This window comes from Aythya fuligula, chromosome 29, assembly GCF_009819795.1.
Source record: "Aythya fuligula isolate bAytFul2 chromosome 29, bAytFul2.pri, whole genome shotgun sequence".
In the NCBI taxonomy this organism is placed as follows: Eukaryota; Metazoa; Chordata; class Aves; order Anseriformes; family Anatidae; genus Aythya; species Aythya fuligula.
In genome coordinates this window covers 2,450,250-2,471,615 of record NC_045587.1, presented here as the reverse complement: position 1 = coordinate 2,471,615, position 21,366 = coordinate 2,450,250, and the positions used below count along the sequence as shown (strand labels likewise).

The following is a 21,366-nucleotide window of genomic DNA, read 5'->3' as shown; positions in this document are numbered from 1 at the left end:
AGCGGTCGTGCTCATGAGCACTGCTTGTATGCATACAGTCACAATCCTTGTCTTACAAGGAATCCCTTGTAATGGTGCAAGACCTAACTCACCTCGGGTAATCAAAGTGTAATAGTTTTATCAGCCTCGAGCAGAGAAGCACGAGACTTAGATCCTGAGCTGATCCAGGAAAGGCAGGTTTTCAGCAGTGGGAAATACTGTTGAGTCCCATCAGATCCTGCTGAAAGCTTCTCATTGGGAGGAGGATGGGGAGAGAGAGACTGCTTTGTCTGCTCTCAGAACTGGGATAATTATGAAATACCTTGGATCTGCTACCTGAAACTCCTGCCTTTCCCTAATGCCTTTCTCAGCTGCCAACATCTCTAACCATGGCAGTGATTCCAGGGAGGGTCCAAGTGACTCAGACCAGCCTGGTTTGTTCTGTTCCAGGACATCATTCAGTTGCACGTTAGCTGCCCTTCTGACAAGGAAGAGGAAAAGTCCACGAAAGATGGGGCTGAGAAAGAAGAAAAAGACAAGAATAAAGACAAGGCACCAAGGAAAATGCTGTCTCGAGGTCAGGTGCTTTTATGGACAGAGCGAGTCTGGTCTTACCCACTTTGGGGATTCTGCTGGCCAGGGGTGCAGTTGCTGGAAGCAGAGGGGTTATCTCTGCTGATGACTGTACAGGAATGTGTCATCTTTATCACATCCTTTCTGGAGCAAAGCATGGTGAGGGAGGGCAAGGGTTTCTCTGGATTGTCATGTGCCCCAACAGACTTGCAGGCTTCCTGTGCTTTTAGAGTGGTGTGGTGGCTTTTTAGATGTGCAGGTGCAAAACTAGGAAGAGCCACTGCATAGGCTCCTGGTTTCAGTTTAGTTTTGCTTTTCTGAAAACCTGCCACCGGTGCCAAGATGTGAGGTTGCAAGGAGGTGAGCTAAGTTTGTGCTGTATGATCCTGTGTGTTTGATTTTGGGGCACAGAAATGGCTAAAAGATGCACATTTGATCTGTTGAGCAAATTGCACCTTAAATCTTTGCACAGAGGGCGTGCCTGCACCAGTGCAGATACAGTTACTGATTTACTGTTTTTTTCTGCAGTTACTTCTAAAATTAAAAAGGGTGTGAGGAAAGGGGAAGAACCGGGCCAGCGGGGCTCTTCAGTTAAGTAGCTTGCAGAATCAAAGGTGCGGAAGTTGCTTATTTCTACAAAAGCACGATATATTACACTTGCAGGGGCCTCCTGTAACTGTCTGGACTATCCCTCAATGTGCTCTGAGTGGTTGGAATGTGCTCTGAACAGGCTTCAGGGGCAAGGTTTCCCTTTGTGAACTGTGTTCTCCATCTCTTTGGCATCCTCCTTATGGGGTCTTGTGCTCGTAGTGCCCTGTACATAGCTTTCTGGTCCTCCTGCTGCCCACAGAGGCAAGGAATGCAGTCCCCATTTCTCAGATCAAGAGACTTGACCTCAAGGTCGCGTTCAGATTCTGTGCTAGAAGCTGGACTTTAGCCAAGGTGATGCAGGTCTCAACCCAATCAGTGCGGTAACAGGATGGGCCTTTCTTCCTCACTGCCTGCTGTGAATGGTCAGTGCTGGTAATGAGGCTGAATTTCCTGCAGCAGCCGTGTGGGGACATCATCCTCATGCATGTAGTGAGTCATTGCTGAGACACGTACCTCTTCCCTTCAACCTATTCTTCTATTGCAGTGTTTTGTTAATTTGTTCTGCTGCTATTGTTGTTTCAGATTCCAGCCAGGAATATACAGACTCCACTGGAATAGATTTACATGAATTTTTAGTAAATACACTGAAAAAAAACCCGAGGTAGGTCCCTAGTCAGTAAAAGAACTTGCTGATGGAATGAAGGGAGGGAGTACCTGGTGACCAATGCTTCTCTAATTGACCCTAAACTCATGATGTTTGTGTGTATGTCTGCATGTATCTTGGGAGGAGAGGGAAGCAGCGACTATGGAAAGTACTTGAAAGTGTGTTTTACTTTTTGGTATTCAGAGAGTCTTGCTGGAGCAGTGTGGAAACAAAAAACACAACTGCAACTTCATGTACTGCAGTCAATCAAAACGTGCCCATATATTATGGAGACAGAGAAAGAGGAAGAGGAATTTGTTTGAATGCAAGCAGGAAGTAATCTGGATTGCCTTAAAACCGTTTACAAAAATGACTGCCAAATATTAGCCTGCAAAGGAACTGCTCCCATGTCAGTAATAAACATCATGAAGCTGAATGCTGGCATAAGAATAGCAAAGCTGGAGTCTCTACCACTGGAGCTTCCAGCAGAGCAGAGATTTGGTATTACCAAAAGCCAAGCACAAAAAAATTATTATGAAAACAAGAACTCTAAACTGGAAAAAAAATCTGGCAATTAATTTACTATATAGGCAAAAATACAGAGCTTTTTAGTTCATTGCTGTGGAGGATGTGTAAAGCTCAGTTAATACTGTTGATTGCTCCTGGCGGGTACCACGCAGAGGAAGCTGTGCTTCACTATCTCTAAAGGTGACTTTTTCCTTTTTCTTTTTTTGACAGGGATAGAATGATGCTGCTAAAGTTAGAACAGGAGATTCTGGAATTTATTAGTGATAACAAGTAAGTGATCTTCAAGTTTGTGTTAAGCAAAAGAGGTTTGTAACTTGCAGTTTAGGAGCTTGGTCACCCAGAAGAGTCTGTCTTTTGGACACACTGTTCTCTCAGACATCTTCCACCTTCCCTTGCCTGTGAATGTGGAATAGAATAGAATCATGGAGTCATCTAAGTTGCAAAAGATCTTTGAGATACCAAGTCCAACCATCAGACAGACCTGTCGAGTCCCATCACTAATCATGTCCCTTACTGCCCTATCCACACACCTCTTAAATGCCCCCAAGAAGGAAGTCTCCACCACTTCCCTGGACAGCCCATTCCAATGCTTGATGACTCTCTCCATGAAGAAATTCTTCTTAATATCCAATCTGAACCTTCCCTGGTGCAACTCAAGACTGTTTCCTCGCATCCTATCACTTGTCACCTTAGAAAAGAGACCAATACCCTCCTCGCTGCAACCTTCTTTCAGGTGGTTGTAGAGAGCAATAAGGTCTTCTCTCAGCCTCCTCTTCTCCAGACTAAACACCTTCAGTTCCCTCAGTCAGTCCTTGTAAATCTTATTTTCTAGTCCCTGCACCAGCTTTGTTGTTGTTCTCTGCACATACTTGAGTAACTCAGTATTTTTCTTTTGCTGAGGGGTCCAAAACTGAACATAATATTCAAGCTACAATAGAATAGGTGTCTGCAGCAGGGCTTGCAGAATTCTTTGTCTAATAGGATCAGAAAAGTCACTGTACATACTAATTCTGGCTCCTGTTTCTGCTTAGAAATAAGCATGTGCATTTTTGCAAAAGATGATCTGGTTTCAGAAATGGCCTGTTCAGCTTGAGACCTTGAATCAGCCCAGTTCTGTCTGGCAGAGAGCTGTAAGCCCACATTGATGCTCAGTGTAAGAAGCAGTGCTTGAGTGCTGACTGCTTCAAATGGGTGGTGTGATCTGATCTGGGATCTGCTCAAGGCCTCTGTGGCCTCTCCTTTCCCTCTCTGTTTTGGTGTCTGATTATCATTGTCTGTTTCAAAGCCTTCTAAATTGTAATGCTTTCTTCCCTGTTCTCAGCAATCAGTTTAAGAAGTTTCCTCAGATGACCTCATACCACAGGATGCTGCTGCACCGGGTAGCTGCCTACTTCGGCATGGACCATAACGTTGACCAAACCGGGAAGGCGGTCATTATCAACAAGACGAGTAACACACGCATGTAAGGGGGAGGGAGAGAGGACAAGTGGGCTAGCACTCCTTGCCCTTGCCCTTGCCCTTCCATTTGCTACAAGAGCCCTGGCATGGTCCAGAGCAGAATGAATTTTGCACCACATTTAATGCCTCCATAAGAAGGGCTTGTTCCTTCTCTGGAAGGGCCCAAAGAATCCTGCACTTCCAGTCCCCAGTGTATGTATCTGCAAGCACTTTCCAGCTCTCTTTAGTTCCCAGAGAAGGGTTAGGGGCTCTCATTGCTGTTAGACAGAGGAGATTTAACACAACAAACATCTGTTCCCCGGTCCCTACAAGGCAGTGGTTTTATGGAGACAGTTCTACACTCATTTTCACCCTTCTAATAAGAGCTGGTTCTTCCTGCAGCCCTGAGCAGAGGTTCTCTGAGCACATCAAAGATGAGAAGAATGCAGAGTTCCCGCAGAGGTTTATCCTAAAACGAGATGATACCAGCATGGACCGAGATGATAATCAGGTAAGAGATGGCAATGAGTTACCTGCACACTTTGTGAAAGTCAGATTAGACTTTTCTAAGATGAGGATGACTGTAAACTCCTCTTGGGTGTCCTGCAGAAACCTTTGATAGAAGCTTCCCTACCCAAACAGCAGCAGAACCCTACACAAACAACAGCATCTAGATATATTCTGAAAACTTAACAAAATCCTGTAGAAAAACAAAGAATTTGTGGGGGTTCTATGCGGGGTACCTTTCTATATCCTGAATATTGACTGGTGGCTGGGCCAGACTTTAAGGTGAAAGCCTTTGCTAAGGTTTCCTTGGAAAAGTCCCAGAGCTGAGCATTGCCAAGTGTCTTTCCCATCTCTCACTGGGGCTTGCAGCAAGTTAAGCTGTGAAGTCATCAGGACCTCGCAGTGCTGCTGGAAGGAAACCATCAGCAAAGTGAAACGTTCTAGTTTTTGCGCTCAGCAGCACTGCCAGTCCTCTGCATCAGGAGGAAGGTTGTTGTGATACAGGAGGTGGAGTGCACTGAGTCTTCCAGGACGTTCATCCCTAGACATAGGTGTCCAGGAGGTATGTTCAAAGGCAAGGGCTGTGTCATTGCATCCAGGCATCATGCACGTACTCCACAATCCACATCCACTTACACTGCTATGTAGAAGTATCAGCAGCTGACTACACCCTCTGCTGCCATTGGCAACTGCTGACCCGCTGAGCTGTGTTTGTCCCTTCAGATCAGACTCCCCTTGCAGGATGGGAGAAGGAGCAAATCTATAGAAGAGCGAGAGGAAGAGTATCAGCGGGTCAGGGAGCGGATATTTGCACGAGAGGTAAGCATGGATGACTCACTTGCCAGGTACCTTCCTGGAACTTTGTATCAGAAGGTGTCCTTGAATATTCTAAGAGGTCAGATCTCAGCATTGCCTTTTCTACAAATTTCACACTGTTCCTGGTACCTACCAGTGAATTCCAGCTCCTAACAAAGATACCTAGGACACTGAGAAAGAGGAACCACACCTGCACTCCCCAGTCTGCTCCTTCCCTAAATTGCCTGTTTCACCTGGCAGTGGAAGTGTGTGGGGACTGACAGAGGAGGCAGGTTTGCTCCTTGCTGTCCAGCAAGATTATAAGATAAAGCAGTGGCATTTCTGGAATGACTAACAAGTCAATCAATGAACCTAACAGGAGCAGCAGCCTTCTATCCCAGCTTCTCTCCAGTACTGCTGCTTCAATTTCTTGAGCAAGCAGTGCTGGCCCTAGAGTGTCTGGCAGGGCTCTGTGCCTTTATAGGATGAATATAGAGAGCATGCTGAATTTTCTTCTTACAAAATGTCCAGCTTGGTTATTGTTTGCTTGAGAAGTCTGGTCCCTTTGTCGAATTCCTCTAAGGCAGAGCTGTGTTCCTCACTCACATCTGGCTCAGAGAAGCTGCTGTGCTCCACCTGCTATGCTGAGTGCTGTCTGCCAGCTGGAGGCAGCTCTCTGTGCTGTGCCAAGTGGCAAATGCATGGATGTGGGACAATTCCAAGTACTGATCTGCTGTGGGTCAAGTTTAAAGTCCAGCTCCTTGCCTGCTGCTCTGAGTTTCTGGGGGACGATTCTTTCCTTTGTCCTAAAGGGAATTGCCATGTGCCAGGCCAAGGAGGATGTTCAAGCAGCCACTGTGCTGAGTCCCTCCTCAAGTCATCAGGTTTCAGCTATACTCTCAAGCTGATGGTAGTCACAGAGTTGTCTTGTAGATAGACTCAAAGCCACCCAGACACGCTAGTAAGCAGCTCTGCTGATAGTCCTGGAGTAGAGCAGGTGCTGTCCCATATTGACACGACACTGGGTGGTTATATACGTACCTTTTCTCCGTGTTCATGGGCAGAGCCAGAGTTTTGCATCTGACTCGCAGAGGCAGGGCTGGCTCTCACAAGGTGGACTGGGCTGAGTCCTCTGACTGTTTTTCATGGCTCTGATAACTGCCTGCAAGTAAGGACACTTGTATGTCTGGCCTTCCTTGATTGTTCCACTGACAAAGCAACCATCAGCACTGCCTTTGAGCAATGAGGTAGAGATTTGAGGACTCAGATTTGGAAAATCCTGAGAGATCTCAGGGTCACAGGTATTGGGAAAGGCTTCTAGTTGGCCTGGATGGACAGCCAAATGGGATCTGAGGTGCAGAAGGCTCAGCAAGACTCCTGGGTGACCACGCAACTAGTGCACAACACAAATTGTGTCTGAGTCCCATACCGTTAGTGCTTTGCTCCTCTTTGCTTTGAAATTGCCTGGGTTTGTTGCTTTCGAAGTTATTAAGTCTCCCTTTTCTTTCCTTCCCATCTCCATGTCTTTTCCGTGCTTCCAGACTGGCCAGAATGGATATCTCACTGACAGCAGGTTAGTACTATTTAGCAGACACCTTCTGTATCTCTGGCTTTCTCTGTGGAGGACTGCATGACTCTATAATGATGCTTTTCTCTGATGTTAACCGACAGAATCTCCAAAGAAGGCTTTTCTTCTAGTTCTCACAAACGGAGGCAGATTTTTTGGTATCTCTGTGATTTATTTTGTACGTTGTCCTGCTGAGCAAGTTTGCTCCATGCACGGCTGCTTGTGAAGTTATTGAAGTTGTATTTTTTGCAACATCAATTTCCAAGTCCTTTTTTGCCAATTGATCAATTAAAATGGAGCAGTGCAAGGTGGGAATGGCAGGAAGGAAGGGGAAAGCCAGAGGATTTCAATAGTTTTCAAACTATTCTGCCTCTTGTTTCCCAGAGGTGTAGAAGAGCTCCTGCCCTTGTGACAGGGTCAGCAACCAGATACGGTGGAGTTGTCCTCAGTCCCCTGATCATAACAGCTGGATGACTTAATGGTGGCAGTGAAGCATCTCAGGCATCCATTTCAACCGGAGCATGTTGCAGAGGGCAATGGGAACATGTTTGAGCAGCATTTCCCTATTAAGTAGTTTTTCTGTGGCTGAGAAGGCTGGAAGGATGGACTTAGCCTGAAGAGCCACTTTGCACAGCCCTCCGCCTGGCAGTGGAGGCTGTCGATGCTACATGGATAAAAGAATAGAATGAAAATGGAGAGACCCTCGTGCCCACTGCCCTCTTGTTTAATAGTCAGAGCTCTGGAGATGAAGCATGTCCGCAAACAGGACAAAAGGATATAAGCAAGGAACAGCTTTGCTTCTCTCAGCCTTCCTGTGTCTCTGGCTGCCTTTGGAGGAATGCTATAGTGGAAAATGAAGTGTCCTCAGCACAGTTACAGGGATGCTGTGCTGGAGCCTGCTGGTGGCGGTAGTGCTGAAGGCAGGACACCGTTTTCAGATCAGACATGGGGCTGTAGAAAAAGGCACCCAGCAAGTGGCGGAACAACAATTGCTGATGTGATTGCAGCTGTAGGAGAAGCCAAGCTGCAGTCAGGGCTCTGCTAAGAGCTTTCCTGTCTGTTGTGCCCAGTCTCTACAGAGACTGATTAACTTACTTTCCTTGTGGTTCCTCTGGTGGGGAGAGGGAGCCTGTGTGGGCCTCAGGCTCATTTTGAGATGACAGAGACAGACCACGCTCTTGAAGAGATTGGGGTTCCGTCAGTGGTGATGCTTGGAGCTGGTGTCTTGTCGAACTGCAGACGCTTACCTCCCTCAAAGCCCAGCGTTCAGAGTAAATACAGCTGCCTTTCACTTGCTTGTAAGTCCTGTATTAACACTTCTGAACCACAGATCTGATTGCAGAGAGCTCTCTGCTGGTGGACAAACTTGGAAACAGGCTGTAATAAGGCTTTTGGAAAGAAAGGCATGGGTGAAGCTGCCAGAGCAGTGCTCTCAGAGAGCAAGGGTATGGTAGTGTGCCTAGAGTCTGAAGAGCATTCAGACATAGAAAAAGCAGAATCACTATGCAACTAGGTTAGCAGCAATCAACTTGAGAGGGTTCTGGGTTTCAGAAGTCAGCCATGACATGCCCCTTCTCCCCCCAAACCTCTCTGAACATCCTCAGAAGCAGCCTTCAGGGTTTAGGTTGAAGAGAGTCCAAGCTTAACTGTGATGCTTGTTAGGTCACCTGTGATTTGGGCTGTGAAGCTGCATAGTCCAATTCCTTCACCTGTTTAGTGATATAAACATTGCACTGGTTGCTTTGCCAGGCCAGGTATTCTCTTTTGTTCTCACACATTCCCAGCAGCCCAGGACATCACCTTAGAAGTTTCTTCCCAGCTTGTCTTTTTCTTTCCACAGTCGCTTGGAGCTGCTGCCCGGCTCAGTGTGCGGCTTTACATGAGCGTCTCTTCCAGTGTTGCCTTCCTCACCATTCCTCCTCAGTGGAGGCTCAGGAACCCATGCATATATCCCTTAGCTGGGCTGGTAAACCAGGCTCGCTGTTCAGAGTGCTTTGCTGATGCTCCATAAATCCTGTTCTGGCCAGACCTGGCTGGGAACTAAGGGGGGGCTGATCCCTGGGAGTGCAGCCCTGAGTCCAGTGATATCCTGGCATGTTCCAGCTGGGCAGGGAGCCTTACAAGGACTGGTGCAGAAATGCAGAAAGTGGTCTTGCAAGATCATCCTTGTCTCGAGGCCTCTGTAAAGCTCTCTGTTCTGAGACAAGGAGGGCTTTAGCAAGGGATCATGCTCTGACTCTCGCTGGCATCTGGTTAGGAAAAAGAGGCAGCAGCCAGCTCTCAGCACACACCAAGGAAGATCAGCAGTGTCTGGGTCCTCACGGTGCATGCCCAAGACAGGCTGTTTGTTTGCTGTCAGATTTCTGTACGCGGTGCCCGTGTGCTGTCTCACAGAGCCAGCTGCTGGCTGGGGTCACCACCCTGGTGTGAGAGCTAGGATGCAGCACCGGTGGGTCCTGCTCCTGCCCCTTTCCGCTGGAGGTGTTGTCTAACTCTGCTGGTCTCTGCAGGAGCAACCGGGACAGTTTGAACCGGGCCTCAGGCAGCCGCCAGAGCAGCACAGAGAGCGAGATAAAGTCGCTGGAGCCTCGGCCGTGGAGCAGCACAGACTCAGATGGTTCCATCCGCAACCTGCGACCGCCCGTCACCAAAGCCAGCAGCTTCAGTGGCATCTCCATCCTGACGCGGGGGGACAGCATCGGGAGTACCAAAGGCAGCACTGCCAGCAGAACATCCCGGGCAGGTACTGGATTGGTTCCCCCGTCTGCCTGCTGCCAAAGGGCACCTAGCAGACATGGGTTGGATGGATGGGGCTCATGATGCTATTGTGGTCAGTGACTGGTTAAAATGGGACATGGTTGACATCATCTGAACATGTTTGGTACCCAGGCAGGGATATGCCAATTGGCTTACCCTCTGCTTTTTCAATACTCACTGTTAGATTACTTACTTCCCTTTAGCAGAGTTATCCAAAGCAAAAGTTATGCAGTCCCACGCCCTGGGACTCAAGCTACCAATCTTCTGTTATTTTCTCTCCCCTGCTGAGCTGCAAGTTATGTTCCCATTTCTTTCTCCTCCCCACAATCCCTCACAGCCGTAAGACTTACTCAGGATGAACCATCTGGCACTTTTCCTTGCTTTCCAGCAAAGGAGGTCCAGGGAATGGCATTACCAATTAGCTTGTCTCATCAGACATACAGTCTCATCATGTAAAGGCTGTGTTCAGTGGTATCTGCCTACAATGTTCCCCCAAAATGATTCACCCTGCTCCTGAGAGCAAACATAACAGCAGGGTGCTGGGCCTGCAGCTCTTGAAGAGCTCTTGAATACAGCTCAAGGTTTCAGGAACACCAAAGGGAGTTAAGGTCAGAAGTCTCTTTGCCTGCTTCAGATCAGTTCTTTTCCATCCAGATAGCACAAAGCACAGCCCGTGTGGAGAATGGTGTGGTGGGACTTCACCAGTAACCTGTAACTGGCAACAGCTCCTTGAGAGGACGTGCAGTGCTCTTGGCACTGACAGTGGGGAGCAGAGTCCTGTATTTACAACTAACTGCTTGTGAAGGTCACTTGTGGCAGAGGCCTCACAGGTCTTTGCTCTCATTTGAATGATCTGGTGATAAGCAAGGTAGCTGGTTACACTTGCTGTGCAATATCAGTGAGCAGAACCCAGTGCTGTCTCACTGTCTGCTTTCCTCCATTCTCACTGGTAGGCAACGGGTCCCCAAATGCTTGAGAGCTGTCCAGCATTTTATGGGGAGAGGAAGCAAATTGGTGCTTGTGGGTGATGAGACTGTTTCATAAGAATCTGTCCAAATAAAGGGGTGGATCTAAAAGGCAGCCAGGCTGCTGTTCTAGCACCCAGGCTGGCTTTGAAAGCCAGACATTCATCTTGCAGTTTGAAGGTAGCTACATCATCTCCTGGGACTCTGTTTCCATTGTGCTCAGGGCTGTGCTTACTCTGATTATTGCAACCACCTCCAAGACTGATTCATCAGCTGATGGGAGCAGTTATTTGAAGATTTGTCCCAGCCACGTGCAAAGCAAAGCAGAAAAAGATCTGGGTTTTCACTCTTTCTATATTTTTCTTCCAGGTCTCCCTTGAGAACAGAAGCCAATTGCTCTTCAGGCTTAATATAATGGCGAGTGATTAGAAATGCCCGGGGAGGGGGGAGCTGAATTTTCACTAGAAAGAAAAAAAAAAAAACACCATATCCTCTGTGTTTGTTCTGTGCAGGAGGATGTGCCTCAGGCTTTGGGGCTCTTTTCCCATGTCAGCATTCAGCCCCTGGGCAACTGTGAGCAAAATGTTTCCTTCTTCGCCCCATGTGGCTGATGATACAGGCTTCCTTAGCAGAATGCCTGAAGATTAGCTGTTGAAATGCAGTAGATCAGAGGCAGAATTAGTTAAGTAACAGCTACAGGGCTTCGAGCAGTAGTTTCAAAGACCTTTTATTTCTGGAAGTAACACTGAAACAGTGAGGAGAGCACTTCCCAGCTGGGTGCCTTGCAGCGTGTGTCACGATCCTTCCTAACAATTTTTCCTACCAAGGGAAGGAATTGCTTTCAAACACCGCTGCCACCCCCCTTTCCTTTGCTCAAAGGGTGTGCACATGCTAGGTCTGTATCGCCATTTAATGGATTCCTTCGATCCCCTCTGCACTGGGTGAGCACTTGGACAAATCTCAACAGCACATTAGCATCCAAGCAGGGGCCTTGCCTGGCTGCAGAACTGAGCTGTGACTGAGAACAGCTCTCTAGCTTCTTTCCACAGACTAGTCTATGCCACTGAGTTGAAATGAGTATGTCCAGCAGCTCCCTCATTTAGTAACCTCTCATTTCTACCAGTCAGGCACTGCTGCTACCAGCCAGGTTTCTCTTCCCAGTAGAAGTCCCATGGCATTTCTAGAGTCTTCTTCACAGACAAAACAGGACATCCTTCCGGACAAAATGTCCAGCATACAACTAGATAAATATAATATATTTAATATATAATATTAATATATATAAATATATTATCTAAATATATTATATAAAATATATAATAATTAAATATATTATATAAATATAATATAATACGTTGGGTGTACAGTTGGCTGACAGTCAGGTTCAAAGAGTATCAGCAAATGGAATTATGTCAGGCTGGCAGACAGTCACTAGTGGAGTTCCCTGGGGCTCCATTTTAGGGCCAGTTCTCTTTAATGTTTTCTTAAATTACTTGGATGCAGGACTTGAAGGCATACAAAGTAAGTATGCATATGACACTAAGTTGGGAGGAGCTGTTGACTTCCTCAGGGGTAGAGAGAGGTCTTGCAGAGAGATCTTGACAAATTAGAGGGCTGGCGAGTTACCAACAGCATGAGTTTTAACAAGAGCCAGTGCCAGATTCTGCACCTGGGACAGGGCAACCCTGGCTGCATGTACAGACTGGGGGCAAGAGGCTGGAGGGCAGCCCTGCAGAAAGGGATCTGGGGGTTGTGGTAGACATCCAGTTGAATACAAGTCAACAGTGTGCCCAGGCAGCCAAAGGGGCTGGGGTGCCTCAAGCTCAGCACTGCAAGCTGGCCAAAGGAGGGGATTGTCCCACTCTGCTCTGCACTGATGCAGCCTTATCTTGAGTACTGTGTGCAGTTTCATATAAAAAAGACTGAAAACTCTTAGAGAGTGTCCAAAGGAGGGTTATGAAGATAGTGAAGGGTGTAGAGGGGAAGATCTGTGAGGAGTGGGGTCACAGGCTGTCCCTGTGCAGTGAGGGTGCTAGGTTGGGGTCAGGGAAGAGGACACCTGAGGATCCCCCAAGGTTCAAAATACCTTGGTTTGCTGTGAGGCAAACTAGTGACTTAGCCTGCAGCCCGCTCACCCTGTTCTTTTTAGAAGGAAGCTCCCTTTTGCACAGCAGCCAACGCGATCTGGATGCAGTACAGGAGGGAGTGCCAGGATCCATCCCCCCCTCCACTTCCTACCCCTACCCCAGGCAATGAATCGTGACTTCTCTCTCATAGGTACCAACCCTGCTGTGCCTTTCTCTGTTCAAGGTCTGGTACTAGGTGCCCCTGAAGCATGCAGCCAACCCCCTTCTTCACAGCCCAGCCGTGGCCTCCTTCCCTGCACATCCCAGCAGTCTCAACCGCCACCACCCCAACAGCCACCACCGCAGCCACAAGGACTACCACCAGCACCCCAGCAGCAGCCAGCCATGAGCAACCACATGATATCGCAGGTGAGTTGCTGCACCGTACCCAGGGCTCAGTGGACTCCTTAGGCACGCCACTACCAGCAGAGCCGATACATACCCAGGATGCTCTGGACTCATATTTGCCCAGCGGGGTTTGGGAGCACTCACACTTGCTCCCTGTTAGGGAGCAACAGCCCCTCTGAGCTGGAGGCAGAGTAGGGGAAGTTCAGGGAGCCTTGCTGTGTCTGAAAATGATGCATGACATCTCAACTTGCCAACAGCCCTCCTAGCAAGGCATCTGTAGCCCTTTGGTGAGCGGCAGAGTTGCACTCCGGGACTGGCTGCTCTCCTAGTAGGGAATGGCACAAACTGCAGCTGGGTTTGAGCTCCTCAGTGCTGAGACCCCATGGCTAGCCACCTGATGTCCTGCAGAGAGGCAGACCTGGGCCTGGGCCTGGGTGTATTCTCCAGACCCTCCCCAGGTTAAACCCAAGTGATGTTCCAGTGCCTTGTGGGGCTATTTATGAAGATGGAACCCTAGAGAAAGCAGTTGTGGCTGTCATCCTTACATACTTAGTTCCGAAGGCTGTAAGAAACCACAGCACAAGAGCTGGCACATTGGGATAGCAAAGCTGCCTTGTGCTGAATAGGTGCAGAGCTGGGTAATATGTGTGGGAAGTGTCCTCAGTGCCCCAGTTGAGGTGCTGGACCTCAACCTGCCTGTGAGTTTTATAAATGATGCACCAGAAAGGATCCCTCATGCTTAGAGTGGTGCGTACAGTAAAGTACAAATGTTTTCAGTGGGATTTGGTGTGAGGAAGCAAGCCTCTTCAAGTACCTTTAACTGCAGATGATGCTAACAGATCTGTTTTTCTCCATGTCCTTTGCTGTCATCTGCCAACTGAGTGAGGATGGAGAGAGGCTGTAGTTCTTGGGCCCTTAGACCGACTCCAGGGATGTGGATCTGTTTGCAGACAATACTGAAACTCAAAGGCAACATCTCAGTTCTATAGATAAAGTGACTCCCTGAGGTGTAGCCAGAGTCCAGTGCTAAAGCTAGCAGAGCAGTGCCCTGAGTGGGTGATTTGAACACACAGTGGTTTTCTGGAACTTGTGCAGGACCACTCCATCTTGCTGGGCCATTTTTTTCTGTCTTCCGCTGTTTGGCTGTTCTCTTAATTGTTTAGCTCCTGGAAACACGTTTTTTTTGTTTATTTCACTGTTGGTGAAAAGCGTGCAGATGCACTGTTCTCCATGTGCACGCACCTTCTGTTTCACCAAAGGGCAAATCAGATGCTCAAAAAAACAGCCCAGTGCTGACCATCCCAGGTCCATTGCCCAAAGCACATCGTGAACAGGCATCAGCAGGTCCTCCCAGCAATACGGTGAGAGGGGCCCCTGCAGAAGGCAAGAGTGAAGCACAGGGGTACTGGTAAGGGAGGCCAAGAAGCACGGCAGAGAAAGCTGGCAGTCAGTGCCATACATAAGTGGGCAGTGGAGTGGGAGAGGCACAAAGGTTGTGCTGGGGGGAAATGACTCTCCTGCTGCTGTTGGCCGTAGCTGACCTTTGTAAACTCATGTCATGTTCATGCCAGGCAAGACCTGCTTTGTGAACACAGTCAGCTGTCACAGCTTCCACAAAGCAACTGGCCAGGCTGTGTGTCTTCACAGAGAGATGAATGCTCTCCCATTCTGCTCTCCGTGCTTTCCAACCCTCTGCAATGCCCACTTCTGTGTGTTGGCAATTGGCTCAGTTGACTAACCTTGTTGTTCCTTCTTTCTCTCCTTCCTCCTATCCTTCCTCCCCATCCCCCCTACCTTCTCCAACCCAAATCTCTCTCCTCTGCTCCCTTCTCTGCTGGTCTCAGCCGGTCCCAGCGCTGCAGCCTGTTCAGTATTCTCCAAGCTCCTGCCCCCAAGTCCTCTTGCCAGTCTCTCCACCCCAGCAGTACAACCTGGTATAAATCCCATTTCCTCTTCTGCACTGCCTCTGTTGTACTCGTGTGCTGTGTTTGTGTTGTATGAGCTTTTGCTAATCAGGTATGTCACAGACACTGCACCCAGTGGGTTTGGGATTCAGGGAGGCCCTGCGCTGCAGTGGGATGCCAGAGGCTGTGGGACCCACCAGTGCCGGGCACTGCTGGAGTGTCTGGTCTTAGAAAGAGGCTGGGGAAGAGTAAGTGCCAAGCCCAGAGTTCCACTGGGAAGAGCTGCTTGTGCCCAGCACTGGGGTCCAGGGGCCGCTGCTGCCCTGCAGTTCATGGTCAGCCCCTGTGTTGTCTTGTTGGGAATGACGCGTTCTCTGTGGCATGGTGTGCCCTGCAGACACAGCATCTGGGCTGGGGCCACTCCTGCCTGTGTGGGGCCATGTATGGCACCAGTGTCTGCTGAGCTTCTGGGCTCCCCAGCAGCCCACATACCCCTGTCCCTGTCCTGCAGTACGCTCGTGGTCTGTGGCTCAGTTCTGGGGATTTTTCCTGGGAGAGTCCCTGCACACAGAGTTGGGAGAAGGCGTCTGCCACCTACTTGGTAGAGCCATGTCCTACTTGCTGTCGTCCTACATGCTGTCCTCCTCCATCCTTCCCGCTTATCCCCAATGCAGGCTGACGAACTCAGCAACCCCTTTGGGCAGATCAGCCTCAGCCGGCAGGGCTCTACAGAAGCACCGGATCCTTCCTCTGCTATGTTCCAGTCATCCCTCATCTCCCAGCACCCGCAGCAGACTGGGTTCATCATGGCGACTCCTGGGCAGCCCATTCCCACCTCCAACTACTCCGCCTCAGGGCACACGGCCCCCACGCAGCAGGTGCTGCAGCCCCAGGGCTACATGCAGCCTCCCCAGCAAGTAAGGAGACATGCGAACCCGGAGGGGACGTGCCCCTCAGCACAAATCTGTCAGGCAAGGGGCTGCTGGGGAACAGGCAAGAGAATAAATGGTTTCCTGGGAGCGGGCCCCCTCTTTTTCTGCTGCTTCTTTGTGTTGGATCGATACAGAGGGGTCAAAGCACTTGGCCACATGCTCCCTTGCTAGGCTCAGTATGATTTCTGCCCCCTTGTCACTCTGAGCTCACAAGGCACTTGCCTGGGGAGTCCTCTGTCCATTTCTGGCTCAGACTGGGGGAGGGACAGTGACCAGATTCAGGACTGACACCTCTAAGCTCTCTTTGGGGTCTCGCAGGACATTATGGCTCTAGGATTGTTCCCCTGAGCTATGGTGAGAATTGTGCCTACTGTGCTCTTGCACTGCTGGGAAAAGCTTGGAAGTGCAGGCTTGGGAGGAGCGGGCAGGGGCTGCAGTTCCCTGAGGAGCCATCATCTGGCCAGAGCCAAAGCCCTGGTTGGTATTTTTTTCAGCAGAAGTCAGGCCAGGTGAGAGAGAAAACTGGTCCTGAGGGTCCAGCTTTCTTGGTCCCACTTCTTCTTATGTTCTCATCACCATGTTGGTTTTTTTTGTTTGTTTGTTTGTTTTTGGTTGTGTTTTTTTTTTTGATAGATTCAGGTTTCTTACTACCCTCCTGGGCAGTACCCAAACTCCAGCCAGCAATACCGATCTCTCAGTCACCCAGTGGCCTACAGCTCCCAGCGCACGCAGCAGCTCCCCCAGCAAACCCAGCAACCTGGTAAGGGATGGGGATGGAAGGGGGGAGGGAGCAGCATGTTTCCCTTCCCTGGCACTCCCTTGGCTCTTAAGGATCTCCCTTGCACTGTCTGGGTTCCGGCACTCTTCCTTGTCCTAAGGTGCTCTTCTGCCACTCTTTGCTGGATTTGCTGGCTAGAGAGTGCCTCTTGACAGTGCAAAGCAAAGCTGAAACTTGGCCTGGCTGCAGGGGCTTTCTTTTCTCTCCCTCTCAGCACGTAGCCTACACTGAGGTGCTGCAGGGTGCTGCCAGGAGCTTCCTTCAGCTCTTTTAACATCTTCCAGGAGGGAAGCCCTTTTCTCACTGTTTAGTAAGAGAAGGGGCCGAAGCAGGATTTCACCTCTCATACGCCAAGTCACAGGCTGCCTACCTTGGCCAGCTGCAAAACTGCTCCATTTAAATGTTCTTCTGACAGGTTTACAGCCAATGATGTCCAACCAGCAGCAAACATACCAAGGTGTAATGGGAGTGCAGCAGGCACAGCCCCCCGGGGGGCTCCTCAACAGCCAGAGGAACAGTATGGGGGGCCAGATGCAGAATATGATGGGAGTGCAGCAGGCACAGCCCCCGAGCCTCCTCAGCAGCCAGAGGAACAGTATGGGGAGCCAGATGCAAGGTCTGATGGTCCAGTACACTCCACTGCCTTCATACCAGGTAGGCATCGGTTGCTTTTCAGTGAGGGGCTGCTGGGGAGGGGACCTCAGCTCTGCAGGCCTTGCAGCGCCCTGTTCCTGTGCATGAGGGACGGAGCCAAAGTCAGGCATGTTCGTCTTGAGAAGATCATGCGTGTTTGCCAGCTAGGGTGGGGGACATGTTCACATTTGAACCAGTGTAGGGCAGCTCTTGAGAAGGACTGCGTGCCGCTCCCTTAGCCACTGCGTTCCAAGAAGAGCTGAGAGGGGCTGCCCTTTCCTGGGCAAGATTGCTCCGGACAGCAGTAGACAACTGCCTGGTATCTCTTGTACCTTGTATGGACCTCACTGGCGTCTCTTTGGGGTCAATTCTCCCTGCTACATTCCAGACAGCTGCTTCTCTCCTCCCTGCACAGGTTCCCGTGGCCAACGAGTCCCAGAGTGTGGTCCAGCAGCCCTTCCAGCAGCCAGTGCTCGTACCGGCCAGCCAGTCCGTTCAGGGGGGGCTTCAGGCTGGGGGTGTACCCATCTACTACAGCGTCATCCCAACTGCCCAGCAGAATGGCACCAGGTAGAGCTTCTGTATCTCTGGCCTGCCATGGGGAGGGAGACCCTGCTGCCAAAAGGGTCCCACGTCGTACTCCTGCAGCTAGGGGAGGTGGTAGGGCACCATAAATGTCTCTTCAGCTTGCCCTGTGCTAAGTCCCCTAGCCAGTGGTTCCTGGGCACAGCTGCCCTGCAGGATGCAGTGCTGCTCCCCCAGAGGCAGCTGTCTTTCCAGCTTCTCATGTACTGAGGGGGCTGCTTCTGCATACAGTCCTGCTGGTTCTTCCCCATCCTCTGCAGCTTCTCAGAGCACTTTCTGCTTCACAGCCCTTCGGTGGGGTTCCTTCAGCCGCCCGGCTCTGAACAGTACCAGATGCCACAGTCCCCCTCGCCCTGCAGCCCCCCACAGATGCAGCAGCAGTATTCAGGTAAGAGGGGTCCCCAGTCAGGGTTGGCATCAATTCTGCCTGGGTTGGATCAGGTTTCAGGGGCAAAAGGGGTGTAGGGGCTGCCAGTTCATAGACCAGTCTCTCTTACTGCTACCCGTCCCATGGCTCACTGTGAGTCCTCAGGATGTGGCAAAGTGATTTGGCTTCACAGGCTGACGCTGGCCTGTGCCTGGTGTCCCCAAACCTTAGCAGGTAGGGTAGGAGCCATAGCGAGTTGCTGTGGGCTGCAGACTCCCTCTGCTGGCAGCAGGGCTTAGTGTCACCGGGGCAGCTCATGGGGTGACAGAGCTGGATCCCTGCATCCTGTCCCAGCTGCAGGGGTGTGAGGTGGGGCCTGGTGAATTACTGCAAGAGCTGGAGCTGGAACCAGAACACTTGGGCTCTGCGCCCAGCTCTGGGGTCAGATCCTTTGCCTGGGGTTGTGTTGTGATGCTCAGAGAGGTCACACAAGTTGTCTTCGGCTCGTCCCCTCTTCTTGCATTTTTCCTGGATAAAAAGTCATCTCTCTGATGTAAGGCATGATATCAGAGATCTTGGCAGGGTTCTAGTAGGGCCCCTCTTCATCCACCTGGGCAGGCAGGAATGGTGAAGGAGAGAGTGAGGCAGAGGTGTTATTGGGAAGAGTGCAAGGCTGCAGTTGCTGCCTCTTCTTCCACAGCGAGCAGCAGCAGTGTGCAGAGCCTGGGCAATACTGCTGCTGTCCTCTCTCCCCAGGGGTGTCTCCATCAGGCCCTGGCGTGGTTGTGATGCAGCTGAATGTACCCAATGGCCCCCAGCCCCCCCAGAACGCCCCTGTGGTGCAGTGGAGCCACTGTAAGTACTACAGCCTGGACCAGCGGGGGCAGAAGCCAGGAGACCTGTACAACCCAGACACCAGTGCTCAGGTATTGAGAGGACTGGGAGGAAGGCGGCTCATCTTTTGGGAGCAGCCTGGTGGGAGAAAGAGGACGCCGGCATCCATGCTGTGTGCGTGGGCTGGGAGAAGGGGGTGGGCTCATCCCACGGTGGTGAGACAGGATCGGGACTGGTCACAAGCACTGGGAGTGTCTGACCCTCTCCCTCCCGCAGGCCAGCACCCAGCTGAACAGCCCCATCACGTCGCCCACGCAGTCCCCGACGCCGTCTCCTGTCACCAACCTCAACAGCGTCTGCACGGGGCTGAGCTCCCTCCCAGTCCTCACACAGTTCCCCCGGCCCATGGGTCCAGCACAAGGTAAGGGAAAAGAGTGGGAACAGCACAGGGGTGGGTCCTTCCTGTGATTTCTTTAGACACCTACCAATATTTGCTTCAAATTTTGTAGGTGATGGGCGTTACTCGTTGCTGGGCCAGCCGCTGCAGTATAATTTGTCTATCTGTCCCCCACCACTGCTCCACAACCAGCCCAACTACAATACACACCAGGTAAAACGGGGGCTGACCCCCATCCATCCTTTTCACTGCTGTGGGAGCAGAGCAAGACCCCCCCCACAGACCACACTGGGCTTAGAATTTCACCTTGTCCCTGGCTTTGCCTAGAAGCATTGTCAGCCCCAGGTCCTTGGGAGTGTCCTGGAACCAAGGCTGTGTCCTGGTCTCCTCTAACCTCAGAAGCACAGTGCCACTACAAAGGTGCCAGTGGTGCAGGTTTCACCCAGGTGTCTCCATTCCCCCTAGTCACATTTGGTCTTGCCCACCCGCTGCCCTGGGATGCACTGTGAGGCCACCATTTCTCCTCGGGTGACGTGCTGCTGTTTTTATTCTTTAAGGGACAGACTGGAATGAAACATGGAAACCGGAGCAAGAGGCACGCCCTCAAGTCAGCATCCACTGACCTTGGGACAAGTGATGTAGGCAAGTGACCTTCCTTGAGCAATTCCCCTTTTGCCCTCTGCCTGGTCCCTCCTGCACGGGGTGTAGGTGGCATTGGCAGAGATCCCAGATGCCCCCTCTGCCCACACAAGCATCCCACAGACCAGTTCCTGCCCCCACCACCTCCCCACGCACACCCCACAGCCCATGTGAGGCCTGACTGGGGCATGTGGGGATGCTCAGTCCCTCTCATCTGTGTCCAGAGGGAGGTGAGGGGACAAGGGTTGCTCAGGTTGCAGTGAACGCTGCCTACACCGATCAAAGCTTTTGCGGAAGAGAGGGGAAAAACTATTTGAAAGGCAGGAATGAGCACCAGGTCACCTGGGCCCTATTGATGGCCCCCATGAGGGTTGAAATGATGGAGCAGGTGGGGCTGGCAGGCAGAACTCAGGGTTTTTTCCTCTGTCAGCAGACAGCAACTGCCCAGACCTCTGATACCTTGTTCCCACCATTATCCTCCCAAGCACCCCTTCCCTCTAATGTGCCAGTTTCCCAGTGGGGCCAGGAGCTGCAAAGCCCTCATCTCTGTGAAGAGCTTTGGGATCTTCCAGGAGTGGAGGGAAGGACCATTTCCCTCCTGTTTCCCTCCCAGGAGTCCCCAATTGCTTGTGTCAAGCCAGAAGGAGTCTGGCTTCTCCCCCCAGTTGTGCAAGCCTTGCTGGCTGGGTGTGAGCCTGGCCTGTAGGGCAGGCAGTTTGCACGGGCTCTCTGGAGGCTCCAGATGTGTCCCCTACATCCCCTCCTCGTCACCAGCAAGCACAGCCGGTTGCAGGGGGCCCTTTAAGAGCAGCTTGCCTGGAGAGCTGTCCCCCCTCCCTGCAGCTGGCATGTTCATTACATGCCATGTTAATATTAGCAAAGAATCCATTCAGCCAGCCCTCCGCTAAGCCCAAAAGCCAGGGCTGGAGCCAGGAGGCAGCAGAAGTGTTTGGGTACCACAGGACAGAGGCAGAGAGTTTGGCACGACGCTGGCCTGGGTACACAAGGGGATCCTGCTCCCTGTGGGGGAAGCACAATGGGCAAAGTCATGTTCAGGGTCTGCATATGTCAAGGTGCAACAGCCATCTGTCTGCGGGTGCAGCCTGTCCTCCCTGCCAGGGCAGAGGGTGGGAAGGTGGGGCAGGACACCTGGGAAAGCCCTAACTGAAAAGCCAAGCCCAGACAAAGGAAGCGAGGAGGACTTGGTGTTGCTGGAGCCCTGGGAAGTAGCAGTCTCCTCTTGGAGCTGACTCCAGGGGACTAGCAAGGGTCAGGATGGGGCATTGCAGGGACCAGGCTGGTAGGGGCGGCTTGAGGGGGAAGAAGTGACTGGCTTCAAAAAATACATTTCTGTTGTGGGGGCAGCTTAGCAAAGCTCTGCTTTCATGGGCGAGGTAGAGACCGACCGCTCCAACCCCAGAGCTGGTGAGGCATCAGATCCCTCCGTGCTGTTGCCACCCTAGAACCGCAGCTGCTGACAT

General features: G+C 51.1%; 1 protein-coding gene across 2 annotated transcripts in view; it reads left to right on the top strand.

The window, feature by feature from the left end:
* The window catches only part of R3HDM2 (R3H domain containing 2), a 53,666-nt gene that overhangs the window by 31,637 nt on the left and 663 nt on the right, over positions 1–21,366 (top strand). The window contains exons 5-23 of one of the 2 annotated variants that reach the window (XM_032204827.1): positions 430–556; positions 1,726–1,804; positions 2,525–2,584; positions 3,636–3,776; positions 4,154–4,262; positions 4,982–5,077; positions 6,595–6,626; positions 9,131–9,363; positions 12,653–12,837; positions 14,661–14,750; positions 15,395–15,637; positions 16,286–16,412; positions 16,846–17,084; positions 17,479–17,633; positions 17,936–18,036; positions 18,772–18,941; positions 19,126–19,270; positions 19,359–19,459; positions 19,804–19,888. In XM_032204827.1, the coding sequence (XP_032060718.1) occupies positions 430–556; positions 1,726–1,804; positions 2,525–2,584; positions 3,636–3,776; positions 4,154–4,262; positions 4,982–5,077; positions 6,595–6,626; positions 9,131–9,363; positions 12,653–12,837; positions 14,661–14,750; positions 15,395–15,637; positions 16,286–16,412; positions 16,846–17,084; positions 17,479–17,633; positions 17,936–18,036; positions 18,772–18,941; positions 19,126–19,270; positions 19,359–19,459; positions 19,804–19,888 (2,518 nt within the window). The remainder of the gene's footprint in view (positions 1–429; positions 557–1,725; positions 1,805–2,524; positions 2,585–3,635; positions 3,777–4,153; positions 4,263–4,981; positions 5,078–6,594; positions 6,627–9,130; positions 9,364–12,652; positions 12,838–14,660; positions 14,751–15,394; positions 15,638–16,285; positions 16,413–16,845; positions 17,085–17,478; positions 17,634–17,935; positions 18,037–18,771; positions 18,942–19,125; positions 19,271–19,358; positions 19,460–19,803; positions 19,889–21,366) is intronic. The other variant, XM_032204828.1, reaches the window with a different exon arrangement.